The sequence below is a fragment of the Aedes aegypti genome, chromosome 2, assembly GCF_002204515.2.
Source record: "Aedes aegypti strain LVP_AGWG chromosome 2, AaegL5.0 Primary Assembly, whole genome shotgun sequence".
NCBI lineage: Eukaryota > Metazoa > Arthropoda > Insecta > Diptera > Culicidae > Aedes > Aedes aegypti.
In genome coordinates this window covers 212,727,661-212,750,441 of record NC_035108.1, presented here as the reverse complement: position 1 = coordinate 212,750,441, position 22,781 = coordinate 212,727,661, and the positions used below count along the sequence as shown (strand labels likewise).

The 22,781-nt window shown below is 37.9% G+C and overlaps 1 protein-coding gene across 3 annotated transcripts in view; it reads right to left on the bottom strand.

Moving 5' to 3' along the window:
- The window catches only part of LOC5576985, a 109,148-nt gene that overhangs the window by 11,236 nt on the left and 75,131 nt on the right, over positions 1-22,781 (bottom strand). For all 3 annotated transcript variants that reach the window (XM_021843887.1, XM_001663036.2, XM_021843886.1), the window contains exon 4: positions 6,295-6,502. In XM_021843887.1, coding sequence (XP_021699579.1) covers positions 6,295-6,502 — 208 coding nt within the window. The remainder of the gene's footprint in view (positions 1-6,294; positions 6,503-22,781) is intronic.

Genomic DNA, 22,781 nt, shown 5'->3' with positions numbered 1-22,781 from the left:
TTGTTGTCTCCGTTTCTTCAATTTGTCATTCTAGGATACTGAAGAGAAGAAGCATGATGGTTCTGATGATTTCCAAGTCAAGACATTCTCTGTATTGGGCTCTATGTTAATCATAGATTCTTTTTTTTTGTTAAATAAACAAAGTTTTTAATATATACCATGTTAATCTAAGGATACTTTTCAAAATTCAGCATGATACAGTTATAGAAAATGTTAACCATCGTGTGTTTAACTTATTAAGAAAAAGCAACTATGAACAATCAAAACTAAAACAGAAATATCTGCTAGCAGCGTAAAATTATTGTCATACACCCGATTCTGTTTTTGCACGGATTTTTTTTACACGGCCGTGCAAAAAAAGTTTCCATACATTTTTTTCCGCCAAAACCTTATTTTTGTATGAAACGTCGAGAACTGGTGTTACTTTTTTTACACGGTTTTTTGAAATTTTGAACTGAAAACTTTTTTTGCACGGTACGCATCCCCGTGCAAAAACAGAATCGGGTGTAATGTGATTTCTACCCGGCTAAGCTTTCTTTATCGCGGTGTTGTGTAATGGTAAAACGAAGACATTAACTGACAGAGTTAGAGCAATAAAAGTTCGCTTAATGTACGTACTAAGACGGCAACCGGAACTCCCAGAATCGCTTATCGTATACTCTTCCACCCACATTCGTCTTTTATTTATCACGGCTCATCTTCTGATCCATCTGAAACCGGAACCCCATAGTGGGAAAGGACAAAACGTGGCGGGAATGTGACAAATATCATCATACCAACAGAGAAGTACTCTTGATCTAACGATGTTCCATTTGGTTGCGGCTAACACGTACTTGTATAGCTATATAAGTGGACTAACACTGAAAGCGAAAAAGGCATTGAAAATAAAAATCCACATGACTTCTCGAACAAAACCTACTCCTGAGCATATTACAATATCTTATACACAATACGGCGCATTTCATTCACGACTGAACTAGGTATCGCAGTAGTTGGTATAAGTGCGGAAATACGAATGAAAATGTGCGATTACTTCAAATCGACTCGGTATCATTCACGTGAGATTTGTGGTTTTAAAGTGTAGGTACAATAAACTGATACAAATTTTGAAGTTTTTGCTCCCCTATGCTTAAACGGTGTCAATTATGATGAAAATCATTCTCCCAAAATTTGAAGAGATTTGGAAGAATTTTTAAGTATATATAGAAATTACTATGGAAAAGACAAACCTTATGTGCTTAGCACTCAAACTGCTCGTCATAATTATCTATGGAAAAGTAAACAAACTCTTCTCATGTGAAATCTTGCCAGTAACAACTTTTCCAAAGACCTCATTTTGATGGGAAAAATAAAAAAAATCTAAATCTTTCTGAGATGATCATTCGATTACTTTCAGGGCAACACTGCTTTTTTGCTGTAGAATATACACGGAGAAATCAGACTACCCAAAAAATAAGTTCTTTTTACTCAAATTTGGGTGAACTTCATTTAGTTTTTACCCACGGTTGGGTTGTTTCGCCTCTTTCGCAACAGCAATGTTGTCAAAAACAAAGAGAGACGCACCGACCCAGCGTCGAAGTTCAATGGAATAAGCCAAATTTGGGTTCTTTCGAGTTTACCTAACGTTAAGTTGTTTTAACCCATCAAGGAGACTTCGAAAGCTACCGCTGGGTATATTTTTTTTTTTGGCACTGAGTTGTTTGTTTTTCCGCTGTCAAATGGAAACAACCTAATGAAAGGTATACACCCGATTCTGTTTTTGCACGGGGGATGCGTACCGTGCAAAAAAAGTTTTCAGTTCAAAATTTCAAAAACCGTGCAAAAAAGGTAACATCATTTCTCGACGTTTCATGCAAAAATAAGGTTTTGGCAAAAAAAATGTGTATGGAAACTTTTTTTGCACGGCCGTGTAAATAAAATCCGTGCAAAAACATAATCGGGTGTGTATCAGTTAACCCAAATTTGGGTTATCCCACCGAAGAGCCGAATTGCGTCAAAAGAAGTCAAGGTTGGGTTGATTTGCGGCTCCGTGTAGTAGCCTGCTTTAATGCTTCCAGTGGAAGTATAAACGAATAACAGTATCAGTGCTTACTATGATGTTTCGGTCTTTACATGTGAATTAAGCGGGGGCCACAATGCACTATGGTCCAGGAATCAGTTTTACACGGAAAGATGCATTCTGAGCTTTAGAATGAAACATTAGACAAAAACGGTCTTCTACAAAGTTGTTTGTATTAGTTGAGCCCTTTGTTTGGTTTTATTGAAAATTAGGGTGGACCACATTTTCATAGAAATGATTAAACTAACTTTCTTATTTGTAGAAATTATATTATACATTGTTCAGCAAAGTTGTAGACCATTCAATTTCAAGCAACTTTGCCAAAAAAAGTTTTTTTGTATCTCTTAAATTGACCGATTTAGAGCTTTTTTCCTACGGTGACATAGGGTGGTCCGAACAAAACTGGTTTTCTGGCTCTAGAGTTTTCAATTCAAGTTTCTCATCAAAGTAGTCTATGAAACACTTTTAGAGCTTTGAAAAATGCGTAATTTGGTGAGTGAAGAAACTCGCTATCTCCTTCCGTTTAGGAGTTATTATTGTTTTTCTTCCAAAAACATGCCTACTTTGATTGTGAATATCTCTGATTGGGGCAAACATAAAAAATATCTTTTGACGGCGTTTAAAAGACAAAATAAAATTGTATATTATATCAAAAAATTACAGATGTGTTATTTTTGTAACTCTAATTAAACGTCTTGAAAGTCAAACATTTTTTATCACAAAAACTTCAATAACTTTTGAACTAAAATAGATATTAACAATCTTTTTGCATGAAAATTTGCGTTTTGTTAAGTTCTAAAAGTCGTTCATAGACGACTTTGACGAGAAAATAATATTAAATAAACTAGAGTTAAAAAACTTATTTTTGTTGGACCACCCTGCGATGATTAGGAAAAAATGCTCTAGATTGGTCAAATTTTGAGCTACAGAAAAACTTTTTTTGGCAAAGTTGATCAAAATTTTAAGTTCTATCGCTTTGCCTAAGAGCATATATCAGTATTTTCGCAAATAAAAAAGTTGATTATATGATATGTGTGATATTGTGGACCACCCTAGTTTCAAATGACACAGTATGAAAGCTAACATTTTTAGAAACAATTTTGTAGAAGATCATTTTTGTCTAAAATTTCATTTTCATGCTCAAAATGTAAAATAATAAAGAAATACATACCATGAAAATCTCCAAAATAGTTTTAAAGCCCTATCTTTCTTATTTCAGATTTCTCGTCAAAGCGGTCTATGAACGACTTTAAGAACTTAACAAAACACAAATTTTCATGCAAAAATATTGATGATATCTATTTTAGTTCAAAAGTTATTAAAGTTTTTCTGCTTAAAAACCTTTGTTTTTAAAGGCATTTTATTAGAGTTACAAAAATAACACATCTGTAATTTTTTGATATAATATACAATTTTATTTCGTCTTTTGAATGCCGTCAAAAGATATTTTTTATGTTTGCCCCAATCAGAGATATTCACAATCAAAGTAGGCATGTTTTTTGAGAGAAAAACAACAATAACTCCTAAACGAAAGGAGATAGCGAGTTTCTTCACTCACCAAATTACGCATTTTTCAAAGCTCTAAAAGTGTTTCATAGACTACTTCGATGAGAAATTTGAATTGAAAACTCTAGAGCCAGAAAACCAGTTTTGTTCGGACCACCCTATGTCACCGTAGGAAAAAAGCTCTAAATCGGTCAATTTAAGAGATACAAAAAAACTTTTTTTGGCAAAGTTGCTTGAAATTGAATGGTCTACAACTTTGCTGAAGCATGTATAATATAATTTCGACAAATAAGAAAGTTAGTTTAATCATTTCTATGAAAATGTGGTCCACCCTAATTTTCAATAAAACCAAACAAAGGGCTCAACTAATACAAACAACTTTGTAGAAGACCGTTTTTGTCTAATGTTTCATTCTAAAGCTCAAAATGCATCTTTCCGCGTAAAACCGATTCCTGGACCACTGTGCAATGGTCCGTCAACTTCGACTTCGACTTCAGCGTTAACGCATCCGTCAATGTACTAAAAACGTTGACGGATGCGTTAATGCAACACATGCGCACAATACTGCGTTGCGTCGTGCGTTGTTATTATTGTTGAATTGCGTAATTCTCATCGTAGTCTTGTTTACCTACATCAAGTTGTGATCAATTTTTCCTCGGAGTTGAACTTTTGTGTGATGTTGACTGCATTTCTAGCGGAATCCGAAGTTTTGCCATTTTTTTGTTTTGAATCTTCCGTCACGCGTTGGCTGCTGCGTCAACTTTGAAGATTTTCAAAGTTTAGCACAGCGTCAGCGTTTTTAGTACATGCGTGCGTTAGACGCAACGCATCATTGTGGGGTGCTGCATTGAATATCATTACTTTAAACTTAGCTGTCAGTTAAAGCTGACGGTGAAGTCGACGCTAACGGACCATTGTGGCCGCAGCTTTATTGTTGTTGTTCACATGTGAATTATAATTATTGTACTTCTGGATGTTCCGAGGATGAGTGCAGGAATTTGGCCAATGGCGAACCTTTAGAAAATGACGCGGGCTCTGAAGACAACTTTGCAGGCTTCGAAGAGAAGGACGGCTTTGACGGCAATGCTGGCGGCGACGGTAGATTTCAGTTTCCACCGAAGACGAAGCATTGGGTAAGCTGTTTGAAATCGTTGGAGGACACTGAATATGCTACGGGGACTGTTGAAGAAAGACCGTATTCGTCTTAACACGGTGCTTTGGGCATTTGATTCACGAGAGCAAACCAGCTATGTTCGCCAGAGCGTGGTTTTCCGAGTGGATGTTTAGAGACGGCGTTGTTACGAGTACGAGGAAGACGATCCGAGGAAATCCAATGCTTAGTATTTCATCTGGCTGTATCGAACGGTTCTTCCATCAAAATGTGTCAGAGTTTTTTTCTTAACACTCTGGGTTACGGCAACAATTGTGGATAAGTATATTTCCCTTACTTGACTTCCTTATCAACACAATTTGTCGCAAGTCCTTATCACACAAGTCGCGAGACTGAAATGCGTTTATTAGTAGTAGTTCACCACCTATATGGGGCATTATGAGCCACCCAACGGGGCAGTATGAGCCACCTCATTCAATCGTATGATTTTTATTTAAAACAATGTAGAGAAGAGCTATTGGTAAAAAGTCTAATATTGGAAAGGGAATTTGAGTTAGCTTTGCTTGAAAATTTTAATTCTAGCGGCTTTTTTGGTAGATACATAACACATAGTAAACATACCATGTAATTCTAGTATTAAATTGCAACACTTGGTTCTACCTATTTTCTAGTTAATTGTTTCTCTTGTAATGGTGCACCAAGATGAATATACAGTAGAAAAACATAATTTAGTATATTTAGGCAATGCCATTTCATGTTCAACAAATTGTTTTTTACCTTAAATCTAGGTGGCTCATTTTGCCTCGCCATTTTACTTTTTAAATAATATTCTGTTTTCCAATAATTATGTTAACGATCAAATCTAATTTCGCGCACGAACTGTTCAGTATTATCAGAAGTTTCAATGGATTGGTAAAATTTACCCGAATAATGAATGTCTCAAAGCCTTAATTGAAAACTGCCAAAATTATAAGCTTTTCATGACAAACCACAAATTTGTACATTTTTGTGAATATTTCGTGTACTGAAACGAATATTTTTACGGTTTTTATTATGGTGGCTATTTGAAGCATCCTCTAGCAGATCATAATGATACTAGACATTAAAACACTGTTTTTGAGCTCAAATCCGGGGTGGCTCATATTGCCCCGTATGTTCATATTGCCCCCATTGCCCCTATGCATTTATGGGCAGATTATGCGCCATCAAATTTTTGGCAACTGCAAGGAACACGAAGGTCTTTATTTTGTCTTTGTCTGAAATGTATTACAGAAGACCTCTAATAAACCTTATTTTGGAAGCTGATGCTGCACTCTATAAGTTTTACCAACACAGAAATTCAAAGTACAGTCAAACATAAGCATATGAGTAACATTAACAATCATTTTGCTTGTACTTTAAGCTGACAGGTCTTGTCGTAGGTTCTATTTTCAATGTAAGGTAAAGGGAATTCGCGATTGTTTTAGAGTTTTCAGCGAATAGGCTACTTTATTTTTTTTAAATTCTGCTATCCACTAGACCTACCTATGATGAAAATTTCATACAAATCGCAGAACCAACTTTGTTACGCCCTAAATAATAAAATAAAACAACAGTTGCAAAATCAAAACAGACTTACCATCATTGCAAAATTTTCCCTGATTTATCGGATCCTGTCGGAAGGAAAACTTCTGTAGGTCAGCGTACGTTTCCGCTAACAGACCCGTAATGAACATTCCTGTTCCAGCAGAGTCCAGTGTGGTCATAGTTTTTGGTGCCCGGGGAATTGAGTGTCGAGGCGAATTGATGATGATCACTGGCAGCGAAACGACAAACACCCAAACGGCCTGAGGAAGAATATAAAAAAAGGAATAACTTGTTTTGTGTTTTAAATCAAGATTTACAAACAGAATCTGATTTGGTGCTATTTTATGTTACCGTATATGATTAATGCAATATCGGCAACTCAGTCTTTTTTGTTAAACAACGAGTTTTATTCTTTATTCCAACGTTTCGACGCAGTTATGGCTTGATACACAGCGTAACAAAAATGACATTTTTCGTGTCTCAAGGATCAAACTACGTGTCTAGTAAATTTGGGGTTGCTGAATTTGATGCCATTCTCAGAAATGTTTCAGCACGTCACAATTTTTGGCTACAGGTCTCCGAAGTTGTATAAAACTCTGATACCATTGATGCTTACACATTTTTAAGGTATAATTTATCAAACTTTTTTGTGATTCAATCCACCAAGCATGCAAGATAAGATTTGAGCTTTCATTTTAGATATAATTTAGTTGAAATTGCACGATTAAAATTAGATTAAACCGATTTTTTCAACATGCTTGCAGATTCCATACAAAATTCTTTGTTTCTCTTATATGGAAAAAATATAGTACTTTTCTAAACTATCAAAAAATAACTTTTCCGCAAATTTTATGGGCTCAATACATATATCTAAAAAACTATGAAATAACATTGAGCAAAATATGTGAGTAACTTAGAAAACAAGTATATTTAATTGAGATCATAGCACAGACAAAAAACTTATGAAAATTATATCTAGATTTCGATTTTTAGAAATTTTTATGAAAATAAGTGGGGTGTTTAAGGATTATCTATTCTACATTTTCTAAGTTGCTAAACTCATTCGATTAATGCCGTAATATATTTCAATATACTTTGGCTTGTTCCTTGAAATAAAACTGCATTGAAAAAGTTGAGGGGTCCATATTGTTAGACACTGAATATCACCAAAAATGATTGTTCTCGAAACTCGATAAAATAATTATAAGAACATATTAATGTGAATATGCGATTTTTCTTGGTACTACGTTTAACATTCGTTCGAACACATTTGTAAAATGTTTGAAAATAGGAATGATTCTTTTATTTGAAAATGGTTTTGAAGCCATGTATCTTTTTAAGCACTACACACTTAAACAGATTCAGAGAACCCAACAGCTGATATCTCGGTAATAACTTAACGATTCTCGGTAAAACTTTTACCGAAATCTTGGTAAACGTTTACCGAATCTCGGAAACGTTCGCCGAGATCTCAGTAAAAATGTGAATTGCCGAAGTCTCTGTAAAATAAGTACCGAGATTCGGCATTGAAAATTACCGAATTCTCAGCTGTTGGGATCTCGGTGAAACGTTTTACTGAGGTTGGTGAAATAATTTAAGTGTGTACATTAGTGTGGGACAACATTTAAAATCTCGCTCCAGTCCATTTTTTGGGTTGCATTTAGGTCCCATAACAACTGTGCGAAATTTCAGCTCGATCGGAGAAACTATATTTTAGCGCCAGCCGTTCAAAGTTTGTATGGAATTTACTATGGGAAAACTTACTTTTGCAAACAAAAATCGCCAGAGGTCGCCCATTAACCTCTATAAAAATTCTGAGCACACACCTCGATAGGTATTTTTACGATGAATTATTTTTACGATGAAGAATATTGCCGAAGACCGCGAAACAATCCGACTCTTGTAAAAGAAGTTATTGAATGAAAACCTATTGGCAAGCCGACGTTGATTAACACGTAAAGGAATAACAATAATAACAAAATCAGGTGAAATTTCCGAATAGTCTATGCTTAATAACTTTTGTCACAAGCATCCGATTGCTTTGCGGTCTTCAATGTTGTTCATCGTAGAAATGCCTATCGAGATCTGTGTTCAGAATTTTTATAGAGCAATATGGGCGACCTCTGGCGATTTTTCTTTGCAAAAGTAAGGTTTCCCATAGAAACTTTGAACGGCTGGCGCTAAACTATAGTTTCTCCGATCGAGCTGAAATTTTGCATAGTTGTTATGGGACCTAAATGCAATCCAAAAAGATAACTGGAGCGAGAATCTAAATTTTTCATATAACCGTGTCCCAGACTAGTGTACATAGGTGAACAATAATAATATTTTGTCATTTGTTTAGCCCGTTTTGACAAATTTTGTGTGATGAGTGTCGTCGGGCATTAAGCGCATTGTGCTATAGGGTTTGCGTTGGATTTCTGCTCTATTCTGGAATAATTTTCGTTAGGATTTTTCAACCACGCCATTGGTTGTTGCATGCAAATACATTGTTTAATGTAGTGCTTTATGTATAGAGCATATTAACCATCCCCCTGTTGGGGGCACTACGCCACTGTCCGATGAAGTCGGACAGCTGCGTTCACTTGACAGCAGTTGAGTCGAAGCGTGGTGACAGCTTGATTGTCAAAATCCTCAAACCATTATTTGCAAGTCACAAAGAAGGCAGAGTTAAATTGAATTTCAATATAAAATTATAATTGTTGGTTGGTAGGAGAAGTTAGCGTTCGACCAAAATTGTAAGTAGAAATAAGGTATGAATTCGAATCAGTAATGTTTATGTCATACGTAATATGAATTACAGCTTTTGAGCGCAGTCTAACACCTAAAAGACGTGCTGCAAAAACGAGGTCCGAAACTACCCCCCAACACCCCCTATTAATACTTAAAGCTTGTTGGAATAATCCTTACACATGACAAGTTATTCACGATTGCTCTGCATAGTTTCTAGGATTCGTAAACTGCAAATATATACTGTCAGTGACAAAAGTTAGTAATTAAATACTGTTTTTCCATACAAAATGATCAAGTTTGAGGATCTGTATCTCAGTTTCTGAAAATCCGAATTGGCTGAAATTTGGATGACGAACTGCAAGTAACTTGTAGTTTTTCCTGTAGTGAATTCATGACACTGCAATAATTTTCCAAAGAATTTCAGAGGGTTGTTCAAAGACAGAAGAAAGAAACCATGAGATTATTTATTTTAATTCAAAAACGGTATTGTGTAGGTGGTTAGATTGTTGGTTACTTACTTTTGTCCTTGAACAACCCTCTAAAGCTTTTTAGGAAAATTATTGCAATGTTATGAATTCACTTCAGGCAAAACTGCGAGTTGGTTTGTAATTCGTCATCCAAACTTCAGCCAATTTAGGTTAGCAGAAACTGAGATTGTTCTTCTTCTTCTTGGCATTACGTCCTCACTGGGACAGAGCCTGCTCCTCAGCTTTGTGTTCTTATGAGCACTTCCACAGTTATTATTTGACAAGGGAAGGTCACGATGGTGTTACACGGGGTTTTCAACTGGACTATTTTTGTTAGATTGTACATGTCGAAATATGAAAAACCCCAAAACCTTTCGGGTGATGGACCAGTGGTGTAGTCAGGAGGGGCAATTTTGTACGTATAGTATATTATTAAGCCAATTGGAAATTTGACAAAAAATTTTACTAGTAATTATAGTGATGGTAGAGAACGGAATTGGCATTGATGTGTGTGTGTGTGTGTGTGTGTGTGTGTGTGATACAATCCACCTCCCACTGGCCGGCAGTGCTTTTATGGAAGAAAATTGTATGCATGTATTTAATGATACCCTTCGATATCTTTATATCTGCAGACAATTTTAGCCCAGGAGATGAAAGGTGATAGCTCTACTGAAATTCCAACGACCCATTTCAAGAATGGCAGTAAATACACACACATTCTGAGGTCATTTTTATTTACAGTAAGCCCCGCATAAAAACATCCAGATATCAAATGGATATATGCAATGTTTTTACACTTCCCGAATCGAAAATTATATTTTCGACCCTGGCACGTATTTAGTTTGAATTGGTAATAAGTGAGTAAAGTAAACAATAATAAAGAACGATTTTACCAGGATGTGAAGCAGTTTTTCTCCGTCGCTGCACTGGGGTTTCCGTAAAACACTATACACATTTTCACTGCACTCCACGCGTAACACGTTCGATCCTGACCGCATCACCCGCCCCGCAGGAGCAAGCGTCGCAGTCAAAGGAACACACACTACTGCAAAACAGGGGAAAAAATTCTCCGGCAACGAAAATACGCGCGAATCCGTCAGAAAAATCAATCGGACGACGCAAAACCGAACTGTCCTGCTTGGGCTTCACGAAGCACTACCCAGCAAGGCGCTCCAAAACAGGGAAAAAAAAAATCCAGCAACGAAAATACGCGCGAATCCGTCAGAAAAATCAATCGGACGACGCAAAACCGAACTGTCCTGCTTGGGCTTCACGAAGCACTACCCAGCAAGGCGCTCCAAAACAGGGGAAAAAATTCTCCGGCAACGAAAATACGCGCGAATCCGTCAGAAAAATCAATCGGACGACGCAAAACCGAACTGTCCTGCTTGGGCTTCACGAAGCACTACCCAGCAAGACGCTCCAAAACAGGGGAAAAAAATTCTCCGGCAACGAAAATACGCGCGAATCCGTCAGAAAAATCAATCGGACGACGCAAAACCGAACTGTCCTGCTTGGGCTTCACGAAGCACTACCCAGCAAGACGCTCCAAAACAGGGGAAAAAAATTCTCCGGCAACGAAAATACGCGCGAATCCGTCAGAAAAATCAATCGGACGACGCAAAACCGAACTGTCCTGCTTGGGCTTCACGAAGCACTACCCAGCAAGGCGCTCCAAAACAGGGGAAAAAATTCTCCGGCAACGAAAATACGCGCGAATCCGTCAGCAAAATCAATCGGACGACGCAAAACCGAACTGTCCTGCTTGGGCTTCACGAAGCACTACCCAGCAAGACGCTCCAAAACAGGGGAAAAAAATTCTCCGGCAACGAAAATACGCGCGAATCCGTCAGAAAAATCAATCGGACGACGCAAAACCGAACTGTCCTGCTTGGGCTTCACGAAGCACTACCAGAACGGAATTGGCATTGATGTATGTTTAAAATGTATTTTTTCCATGCCATGTGGCCTTGTGGCTAACGTCCCCTATGGAAGGACACAAGGAAGGACGTTTCAAGTAATACTGTTTCATATGGTATGCCCTCTTAAACATCTAATCCAATTTCTCTCGCCGTTCCCTTACGGTACCTATCTATCTAGTATTCTTTCTTCTCCATGCTCCCTCTTCCTTCGAGCAAAATAGACCGATGTGTGTGTGTAATCCAACTAACACCCACTGTCCGGCAGCGATATTATGGAAGAAATCTTTCTGCAATGCTTTTTGATGCTCTTGCAGAAAGCTTTAGTCCAGGAGTTAGAAGGTGATAGCTCTATTGCAGATCCAGTGACCCATTTCAGAATGGCTGGAGAGACACGTCCATTCAGAAGTCACCTTCACTAACAATAAGCCCCGCATGCATGCATTACCGTTATCAAATGGATAAAGGTAATGAAAACACATTTCCTGTTTAAAAGATGTTTTCTTTTAAACTGGCACGTATTTAGTTTTTTTTTAGTAAAAATCATAATCAGAACAATCTTACCGAAAACCATCTAAGGTGGCATTGCCGTCGCCATGGAAACCTTCGACTCAACCAGCGTTGGGATATATTTTTTCTTCCTCTTTCGCCTTTTCCGCGCATTCGTTCGTCATTTCACCACACAAAAACCATTTCTTCAATGTCTTTAATTGCACGACGTTTCTTTCACATTAAAGTACTTTTCTCCAACAAATCGAATTACAGAACGTGATATTTGTTGCTTCTAATTTGTTCCTTTTGTCAGAAAGAGGCTCTCTGCTATCAATTAGCGACTTTTTTATCACGTTTCAACATTCTGGGTGGCGGTAGAACTCAAATCAAAATTTCTGAGACAAATTTTCCAGGGATAAACCTACTAGCCAGTTGCAATTGCCGGTGAACCGTTACAACAAAACACGAATTATAACGTTTAATTACGGGGGCTTTCGGTGATTTACTCTCAAACTAAAATTCTGCTTGCGTAGCACTAACCAATATCGGCGGAATCACGAAAACGGGAGCACGAAAAAAAAGCACACGGAGCAAAATAAAACACGACCGTTCGCGGCAAAGCCTACTGCGATCCTTCTTTTATGATTCGTCCACCTGTACACCAAAAATGCAATGAAACTACTGTATTTCGATAAATAACTTCAGTTCAATTATACACTTTTCACTTTTTCACCGAAATCGCATGGACGAACACGATTTGAGAGAAATGCTTAACGATCGACATCAGTCACACCACTTTCGAACACCTCCTTCGAGCAAAATAGACCGATATGCCGATAAACAAATTCAAAACCTACTAAGAACTCCAGAAGAAACTGCGGTTGAGAAAGATTCAACACCGCATCAAATGCATGATGTACAAAAACCTCATAGGACCGGTAATATTCTACGGAAATGATACGTGGACTATGTTCAAGGAGGACGCTTTAGAAGTTTTCTAACGCCGGGTGCTAAGCACGATCTCCAGCGGTGTGCAGGAGAACGGTGTGTGGCGGTGAAGGGTGACTCACGAGCTTGCCCAACTCTACGGTGAACCCAATATCCAGAAGGTTGCCAAAGCTGGAAGGATACCTACGCTGGCAAGGCATGTTGCAAAAGTCTTATAAAGATGGTGTTCGCTTGGATTCTGGTTGGAACAAGAAGGCGTGGGGCGCAGGGAGCTTAGTGAATTGGCGAAATATTGTTGGCGATGTTTTAACAAGTGAATTGATGTAGAACCAATTATAAAATAATAATAATGAACGTATTCAAGAGTCCGCGTAATAGTCCGCGGCTACAAAGCAAAGCTATGCTAAAAGTGTCTAGGTTCAAATCCCGGTCGGTCCAGGATCTTTTCGTAAAGGAAATTTCCTTGACTTCCCTGGGCATAGACTATCATCGTACCAGCCATTCGTGCGAAAATGGCAACTTTGGCAAAGAAAGCTCTCAGTTATAATAACTGTGGAAGTGCTCATTGAACACTACGCTGAGAAGCAGGCTCTGTCCCAAATGAGGAAGTAATGTCAAGAAAAAGAAGAAGAATATACTACGTTGACCAATTTCTCACCCCGACCATTTGTTTTTGGATACATATAGTGTTGCCCACTACTACAATGATTTTTAATCATGTACAGTACACTGTATGGTATTAAATCAGCATAGCATCACATTGCATTTATCTTTCCCAAACATTCGAATTTATCGACATTGTTTTCAGTCATTCTAAAAGGTTTATCGTGCTTCATATGACATTCATTAGTATTTGTTCGATCATATATTATTGGGTTATTTGGATTACATTGCTATTCGGTTAATTTATTGTAAATTGCCTAATTCTAAAGTCCTTATTGAACTGTAATGTAGTTTGATTTAATGTCCATTGACTTTGAAACCGTACGATTGAGAATGTAGTAAACCCGTTGCTAAAATGTAAATGTAGCATTCTTCTTCTTATCCTTCTTATGATTATTCTTGGTATTTACGTCCCCACTGGGACAGAGCCGGCTACTCAGCTTAGTGTTCTCATGAGCACTTCCACAGTTATTAACTGAGAGCTATATGTAGCTCTCCAAATTAAAAAAAAAACATTTCAGAAAAAAAAATAAGAGAAGAGTTTATTCTATGAGGTATCCTCACGAGCAATTGTACCAAAGAAAGGAGTTACCCTCAAAAGAGATATGAACCATTATCGTGCCTTTCCGATAAGTCGAGTTGGTTAATAGTCAAGAATTATGTCTATGACGACAGGTAGCAGGTCCCTTTTCTCAATAAACAACAAGAATGCTTATTCAATTGCCGCTACATATTCTATATACAATAGCATGATAAAAAGCTACAACCCACTAGATTTATGGCAATTTTAAAAGATAATAGTGCATAATAATATGTGCTTGTTCCATTAATTATGCCTTACGGAAGCATTTTCCAACAAGGAAGCCCTTGCGTGACTGCTTCAAATAAGCTGTCCATGTGTTGCACAAGTGTGCTTCAATAAGAACGATTTGTGTCGGTAACGTCATTTAAAAAAGGCTATTTTCATTTACAAAACTGTTTTCACAAAGCTATATGTCATTTTTGGATTCCATGAATTTCGGTAGTCTTTTGGAAACTCTCATCGAAAAAAAAGTAAATCAAAATAAAAAGTAGATTCATTATATGTTAGTTGTGTTAATTATGAATTAAGATTTAATTGATAATAATCAACTTGAAATCAAATGTATTATGTTTAGTATCAACAATCGATATAGATTTTTCTGCACTGTTTTATGTTCTTATAAATGATTCTACTGGTAAAACATTATCGACCTGCTGCCATTTTCCTAGTAGGAAAGTTGAATCGTTCATCGATGTACTACGCCTTGTAAACACGCGAAAAGTGAATAAATTTTATGATAACAGTCGATTAGTTCGAAAATTGTGGCATCATTAGTCGGGGAGTAACTGTAAAACAAGCTTACGTCAAAGAAGAGCACTCAACTACACAAAGTTTGTAATGTAGTGCTTAGAAGCTAATAAAGTGAGCTATATGCTACAGAGCTTCACATAGAATGGTCTGCAGCAATGGAATCGATAACTTTTTCTCAATGCAATAAAGAATCGAATGCAGTCACGTTTTCTAGTTGTCTGTTTTCTACACTTTTCCCAGTTGAAAATTTTGTTGATTCAGGGACCTTGAAGGAATGACGATGGAAGGCAGTTAACGACTGATTTTGTGAGTTTTGGATATGCTAAGGGATATTGAACAGGAAATATTGCAACAACTAAATTGTTACATTTAGAACAGTGAATAGGTAAAAATTTTAATTTTAGTCGAAATACGCGTATTATTCAAAATATATGCGATTAAGGAGGGAATTAAAATAAAAATATTTAACTTTACATAGAGCTTCCTTCGTCAAAGTTGGTGTTTTTGCATGTGTATATAATGTGGTGGAAGTTTTACTCTACGGAAAGATACAAGAGCCGGATATCCAAGCATTTGGCCCACGTTTGTCACATGATCATTCTCAGCTCAACAATCGAATTCTTACAGGGATTCCTCGAATTTGTTCTACAATTTTTCCAAGCATTATTTGTATGCGCTTTTGTATGAACTTACTGTAGGCAGCATGACTAGGAATATCTTCAGAAATCTCTAAGTGATTCTGCGAGAATTAATTCAAAGAGTTATTGCAGGTGCAGAAATTCTTATTAGTGCATTACAAACAGTTCCTTCCAAACTTTTGCGGAGTTTCTAAAAAAAAACAGTTTTTCTTCCCATGCAGTCTAACTTAACCCCTTTACTGGCAGCATCATTTTTTGCCATAAAAATGAATTAATTCGACATTTTTTGATATTCCGGCACTATTTTCTCATAAATTCCCAAAACATTTTTCTATTTTCAGAATATATGTCGATTTCTAACATCAACCATTTGGTTTTGGAAATATTCTGATGTTTTTTGGAAGACTTCAACTCCCTAGACAAGACTTCGCCGACCACTATTTTGTTTGTAGTCAGTTTACTAAAGAACTAAAATATGGGCCAGGCCGATATTAAAAAGTTTTGTTGAAAAATACGCAACCATGTTGGGTTATCTCCCAGAAGTAAAATTACAAAATGATATTTTGAAAAATGTAAAACTGTCATTTGGCCAGAGTGGTAACAGAAATATAAAGGCTCATTATTCAAAAACAGTTACAATGTTATTCAAACTCAATGCATCACGCAAAGGCTTCGTGCCGCGAGCCGAAATGAGCCGGGATAAGAATGTAGGTATCTTGACGGACGAACGTGAGGAGATTGAAAGGTGGAAGTAGCACTACGATAAACACATAAAAGACCAAGACAGCAGGAGGAATGGCTTCATCAGTACGGCGGATGAGGAAGACGTGCTAACTCCCACAATATGTGAAGTTAAGGATGCTATCAAACAACTCAAGAACAACAAAGCAGCTGGAAAGGATGGTATTGGAGCGGAACTTATTAAAATGGGCCCGGACAAGTTGGCCACTTGTCTGCACCAATTGATAGCCAGGATCGACGACAGACCATATCTTTATGTTGCGTTAGATCCTCCAAAAGTGTCGCGAATATCAAGTCCCTACGCACCACCTAATCATCAATTTCAAAGGGGCTTATGATACCATCGACCGCGAAGAGCTATGGAAGATTATGGACGAGAATGGTTTTCCCCGGAAACTGACTAGACAGATCAAGGCAACGATGGATAGTGTACAGTTCTGCGTGAAGATATCGGGTGCATTATCGGACCCGTTTGAAACACGCAAAGGACTTCGACAAGGCGATGGTTTTTCCTGCCTCCTGTTCAATATTGCGCTAGAAGGTGTTATGAAACGGGCGAGCTTCAACATGCGGGGCACGATCTTCAATAAATCCAGCCAGTTCATCTGTTTTGCTGACGACGTGGACATTGTCGGAAGAACGTTCCAGGTGGTTTCTGAACAGTATACCAGGATGAAACGTGAAGCAGATCGGGTAGTGTGGATATTTCATGTCTTCACTGCTTGACAGTTTTATAATTATTATCCTTCAGATGAGCACAGCCTACTCGACAGTATGCCAAATCACCACATCTCCTTTTCTCTTGAAGAAAGCGGCGATTCGGCTGATTACGTGTCCGTCCATGTACACCAATGCGTTGGGTAAACTGTCCAGGTTCAGTCCGTATTCGTTCGACGCTTCGCCGTCGACTGCCGACATTCCCATTCTAGTTGACATCCTAATCGGAGCCATGCCACTGCTGACGACCTGTCGGAATTCCCAGATGACGTCAACCCCTCAGTTGCCAGTGCCATCATGGTCTAGCGGAATTTTTGAGACCGACGAAGGAATGGACTTCAACGGACAAGTTGCGCTGATGAGAGGCTGCATGGGTGATGTCATGGTTCATTTCTGCATCCTGTTTTTATTAATTGTATTTGTCAGGATAAGCGTAGCTCGCAGTGGTAGTCGGGAAGTGCCTGCATAAATTCACCGAAGTCTCTGTAAGATTGGCCTAATTAGCGCCCGTGACGAGGGGTTTCATATCTAGGCCGAGAGCTTCGAACTCCTTCAGGACGCCACTAAAATTGACCTCCGTTGGTAGATTGTAAGGCGTTTTCTGTCCGTCTAATGGAATCTACCAAACGAAATTTCAACTCCTCCAGGAGTTGTTCTAGAGAATTCCAATGCAAACCCTGCATGTAGTACGATAAATCTTGACCAATGTTGGATAGTTTGAAGCAAGGATTTCTGACGCCTTCCACCACCCTCCATTTCCAACTGGGTATAATTCGTGAGTGTTTGATCAGCTGTGAAGCGAAGTATTGCAGCTCCATGTTTTACCAAACTATCAAAGCACTAGTACAGGAGCCCTTGCTGCTGAAGGCTCTAAAGAACTCGCTAGCGCTAAATCGCAGAAGAATAGCTTTGAAACTGCTAGATTATTGCGACGAGCTTGTCTCTGTGAAGTTCTTATAGCGCTGCTACACACTAGCAATATTCCGCAAGCTTCTCGGGCCTTCTCAATATCGAACAGTAGCTTCAGAGGTCGTCTGCTCGAACTCAACGTAGCTTGCAAATTTCGATTCTGCCAATTGGCCAGTTTCTGCATAAGAACCGATGAAAGTGTACTCTTCAACCCTTCGATCATGTCTCCAATTTCGGCCGCCCCGCGAAAGCTACTGTCCTTCACAAAACACTCCTCTCGTTTCTGCAGACGCCAGACAATCTTCGAAGGTTTGAATTCTGAGGCTCGGTCGGTGGGCGATCTCCGCCTGGATTTTCTCTGGCGCCGAAAACAACCAATCCGGGGACATATTCTCCACGATCGAATTCGATTCGGCCGTCGGACTAAGTATCTCACTGTCCACCGATTTCTGCTGGTCTGAACTTCAATACCAAAATCCATTGCATCGAGAACCTGTTTTTTATTTGCGGCTGAAAAAGCATGATGCTACTCGTTATTGACGCTTTTCCAACACCTGTAAGGATAGTTAACGAAAACTCATTGTTTAAGAATGTTTGCCTTTTCAAGACAGCCTTAATCCATTTTATTTGTACTCATTTGAATATAGGTTGAGTCCACCTCTATATTACCTTCCTTTTCAGAGGCGCGTCCACGTTCGAAATCATGGGTAGGACAAACGTTGGAAAATATTTTGTGCACATTGAAGCTAAGAAAAATGTTGACCCTATGGAATCCTAGACTGGAAATTTCAAGTTACCGTATTCAAAGGGCACAAACGCAAAGGGGTGTAAGTGACATTTTGGTCGGTTTTAGTTGAGGAAATTCTTCTGTTTCCAAGCGTTCTGAACATGTTTTCAAGTGACTTATTCGCTCAATAGACGAAATAACATGATTGTTAGAAAACTGGCTTTTTTTTTGGCTCTCATACAATTTGTATGGAATGAAAAATTTCAGTTAAAGTTCGAAGTAGATTTTCTTAAACTGATTTTTTTTTTTTCATTGACACCGCTTTGCTTCTAATACCCTCATTTTCACGCCAGACTACGCAAGTGGCTTAAAATAGGAAATTAGAGACCTATTGCCTGAAAAAAGAGACTTTAAAAGAATCAGAAAGAGGCTGTGAAGAGTCGTAACAGGAACCAAGAAAACAAAACGAAACCTATTAGAAGCCAGGAGTTCAGGCAGTTCTTTTTTGAAGAGTTTGATTCTTCATAGCATCAGAGCAAGATCCAAGAACTTTTTGGAATTACGTGATTTTCCCCAGGAATTTCATCTGCAATTTATTAAGATAAAATGTTTAGATGTTACTCCGAAAATTTCCTAAAGAGTTTGACTAGGGAATTTTGTTTTGGATGCCTCAAGAATTTAAGCTAGATTTACCCAAAGAAAACTACAGAAACAGAATTTCTTCAGAGACTCATCAGAATTTTTCCTGAAATTCTTTGTGTATTTTTTCAAGAAAGTCTCAATTCCTCTAAGATTTTATCCAATGATTAATCAACCTTTCTAGGGATTTCCTATAAAACTGTCTTTGAGAGTTAATATAAAATTTCAACTAGATTTCTCTAAAGATACCTTCAGCAATTCCCTCAGAGATTTCTTCTAAGGTTTCTTCAGAAATTCCTCCTGTCATACTTATATTTTCTCCAGGAAAATGCCAATGAATTATTTTGGTAGAACTTCTAAAGAAAATTCTGAAGTTATCTCATATAAAACTAGTGAAAGTATTTAAGTCGCTATCAATTATCAATGATCTCTGAAATAACGCCTGAACTCTTGAGTAAGTTGCAGAGGATTTCCTAGATAATTTGCTAAGATAAACTTAAAAACAAAATCAATCGAGTCTCGGGATAGCACTTTGCAAGATTTTCTAAAGGAATTCCACGAAAAACATTGGAAACAATATCTATAGAAGCTTGTGTAGGAGTGATCGGAGGAATTATTGGGAAAATTGGTATAGTATTAGCTGGTATGAAAACATAAATAAACTTTCAAAAGATGCATGAGAATTTTTGGGAAAACTTTTTTTTTAATGTTTGGAAAAACTGCAGGAGTAATACTTGGATGAAATGCTGAAGAAATTTTTAAGTAAATAAATGTTTTTTTTTCGAAGAACCCTTAAGAAATTTTGGGTTTCTGGGATAAATCGTGGATGTTTTCTTGAAGAAATCCACATGAACAGAAGAAATTCTTGCAGGCTTTCTTGAAAAAAAAAAAAACCAACAGTGATTTTTTTTTCGAAAATAAACCTTTGAGGATTTCCTCAATTCCGTAGAAACCTGTGGAAATCTTAGAAAGATCTCAGTTGAAGAGATAGTGAAAAACATATCTGGTGAAAACTCAATGATAGGAAATTACTGGAGGTAGTCACAAGGAAACCTGAAGAAATTTTTCTAAGCATCCTTTGTAAAATAGAATTTCTGGGAAAATTAGTAGATAAATCTCTAAAACAATTTTGAAAGAGATCCCTGTAAGAGACCCTGGAAAAATTTAGTTAAAAATACTATGATAATTCCTGAAGCTATTCTTAGGGGAATCTGAGATAGAATTCATGAAGAGCCTGTTGGACCCTTTATAGTTTCTGAAATTTCTCTGAAGCATAGTTTAATTTATTTTACAAGCTTTCTGCTGATCTTATTTTTTATTTTTTTAGCTACATCGTGGGTAGGACAATCCTTTGAGTGTCCTACCCAGGTGTTTTTGTGCGTAGTACATGTCCTACCTGTCCTACCCACTTTCCGCGCCACTGTTCCTTTTATTACGAGCAATATCTATGTCCGTTTTTCATTTCGCCGAACCCAACGGATAAAGTCCGTCGCTACGGCAGCCCCCTTCTATGGCGAGCTTGGTTCTTTTTATTGCCGGACCCAACAGACCAAGTCTGTCGCTTTGGCAGTTCCCTTCTAAAGCGAGCTTGATTCGGTTTTCTACCGCCGGAGCCAACAGATCAAATCTGTCGCTACGGCAGCCCCCAAATATAGCGAGTTTTAGTTTCCGCCGGGCCCGACGGATAGAATCCGTCGCTACGGCAGCCCACTTCAAAGGTGAGCTTGAACTAAGGTGAACAGACGTCCCGCGTTTCGCGGGACAACGTAATTTTAAACATTATATTACTGCGTGAAATCTAATTGTTTGACTAAACTGAGAAGTTAGATCATGATTTAGACCTAAAATGTTTGTGGAGTACACATCCAATACGAACAATGTTTAATTGAGAACGAGATCTGACAGGGTGTTCCGCGTTTCGCGGGACATATATGGTCGCTTTAGCTTGAACACTTTCACCGTCGTAACGGCAACCCGTTTTACAACGAATTTTTATTTTAGTTTCAACTTACACTTCGAACTGCATAATTTCGACAACTACTTCCTTTTCTTCAATGTGCTGGCAACCAGAGAGCTTCCATCTTAGAATTGAATACGAAGAATATTCTCCTTACTGCAACACGCAGGATCTCTCGTCGCCAATGTGGAGTTTTCATGTCTTCACTGCTTGACAGTTTTATAATTATTATCCTTCAGATGAGCACAGCCTACTCGACAGTATGCCAAATCACCACAGGTAGGATTGAAGGTAAATTCTTCGAAGACGAAATATCTAGTTTTTAAATGGAATCTTTGATAATCTTGATAATCTTGTACACACTTTACTGAAAAGTTTTACTGAGAGTTGTTTTGAAATTCTGGAAGTTTATAAAATTGATCAAGTTTGGGTAAATTCTGGGAAATATCCTTCTCATAGAGGTGATCCGTCGAAAATGTATGGCAGAATTATTTAATATCTAGAAAAATTGTGACTGAATTCAAAGCAATTTGAAACAATCTTCTTGAATCTTCATGGAATTGTTCTTTGTAGAATTGTTTGATAAATACACAAAAGCATTCAATTCTACTAGAGTTTGGATGACAGATACGAGTATTTCGAACAACAAGTAGAGTCTAGTACACGACACTGAAGACGGCCTAACAGTTGAGGTCGAAATACGCGTTTCTGTCAAAGGTTACAAATTCTAGTGGAATTAAATGGCTTGAGAAGGTCCTGGTAGAGTTTCTATAAGTTTAATACCTCATCCTTTGACTACTACCGAAAACCTTTTGAACAATGTTTGGAGAATCTGAAGAAATTTCAACTTTTTCTTTGAAAATCCTTATGGAACACAGTAGTCGCATATCGCAAGGTTGAATCCAACATTTGATAGATTCATTACTTCTTCCAATCGATAATGGTGCAAACCGTATCTGGAGCAATTATCCACCTAAGAAATTGGATTTTGTCGAGTGCTTTAATCCCACTGGCCAAGGATTTTTTAGGGTTGGGTATTTCCTCGACTTACCAGGACATGGGGTTTGCTGAAGAGAACAATTCAATCCGTTGGATAGGAGAAAATATTCTCATGAGCTTATTTTATTATTTAGCTTCATATGCGATTAAAGCCCTGCAAACTTCTATAAAAATCCCAAACAAAATTAGCTCAAAAGGTATTTGATTCTTCTGCAACATCGCTCATTAAGGTTTGGAGAATGAGTTTTCACTATGGGATGATAAGATGACAGAATGCTATTTTTATGGTTAGGGTGGTAAAACAGATATGGGAGATTGGACTACTATTTTAAATTTTGAATTGCCCTAATGGATACCTTTGTGTATGCTACTGATACTTTTTAATAACATTCACCTATAGTAGTTCTCATAAGAACTAGAAACTGAGTGGCAGGCTCTGTCACAGATGGGATGCCGGACAGAAAAGTTATTCGCCCAAGTTAAGGGACCATTCATAAATGACGTAGCATTTAAGGGGGACTCCCGTCTAACATTTTGTGACCATTCCTTGCTGTGCGCTTGAACAAGCCAGTTCAGTTTTTGGCAGTCGGTAGTTTTTTGGTTTTTTCTTCCACCGCCCGTGTGGTTTTTACCAGTGCAGTTTTGTACCGTAGTGCT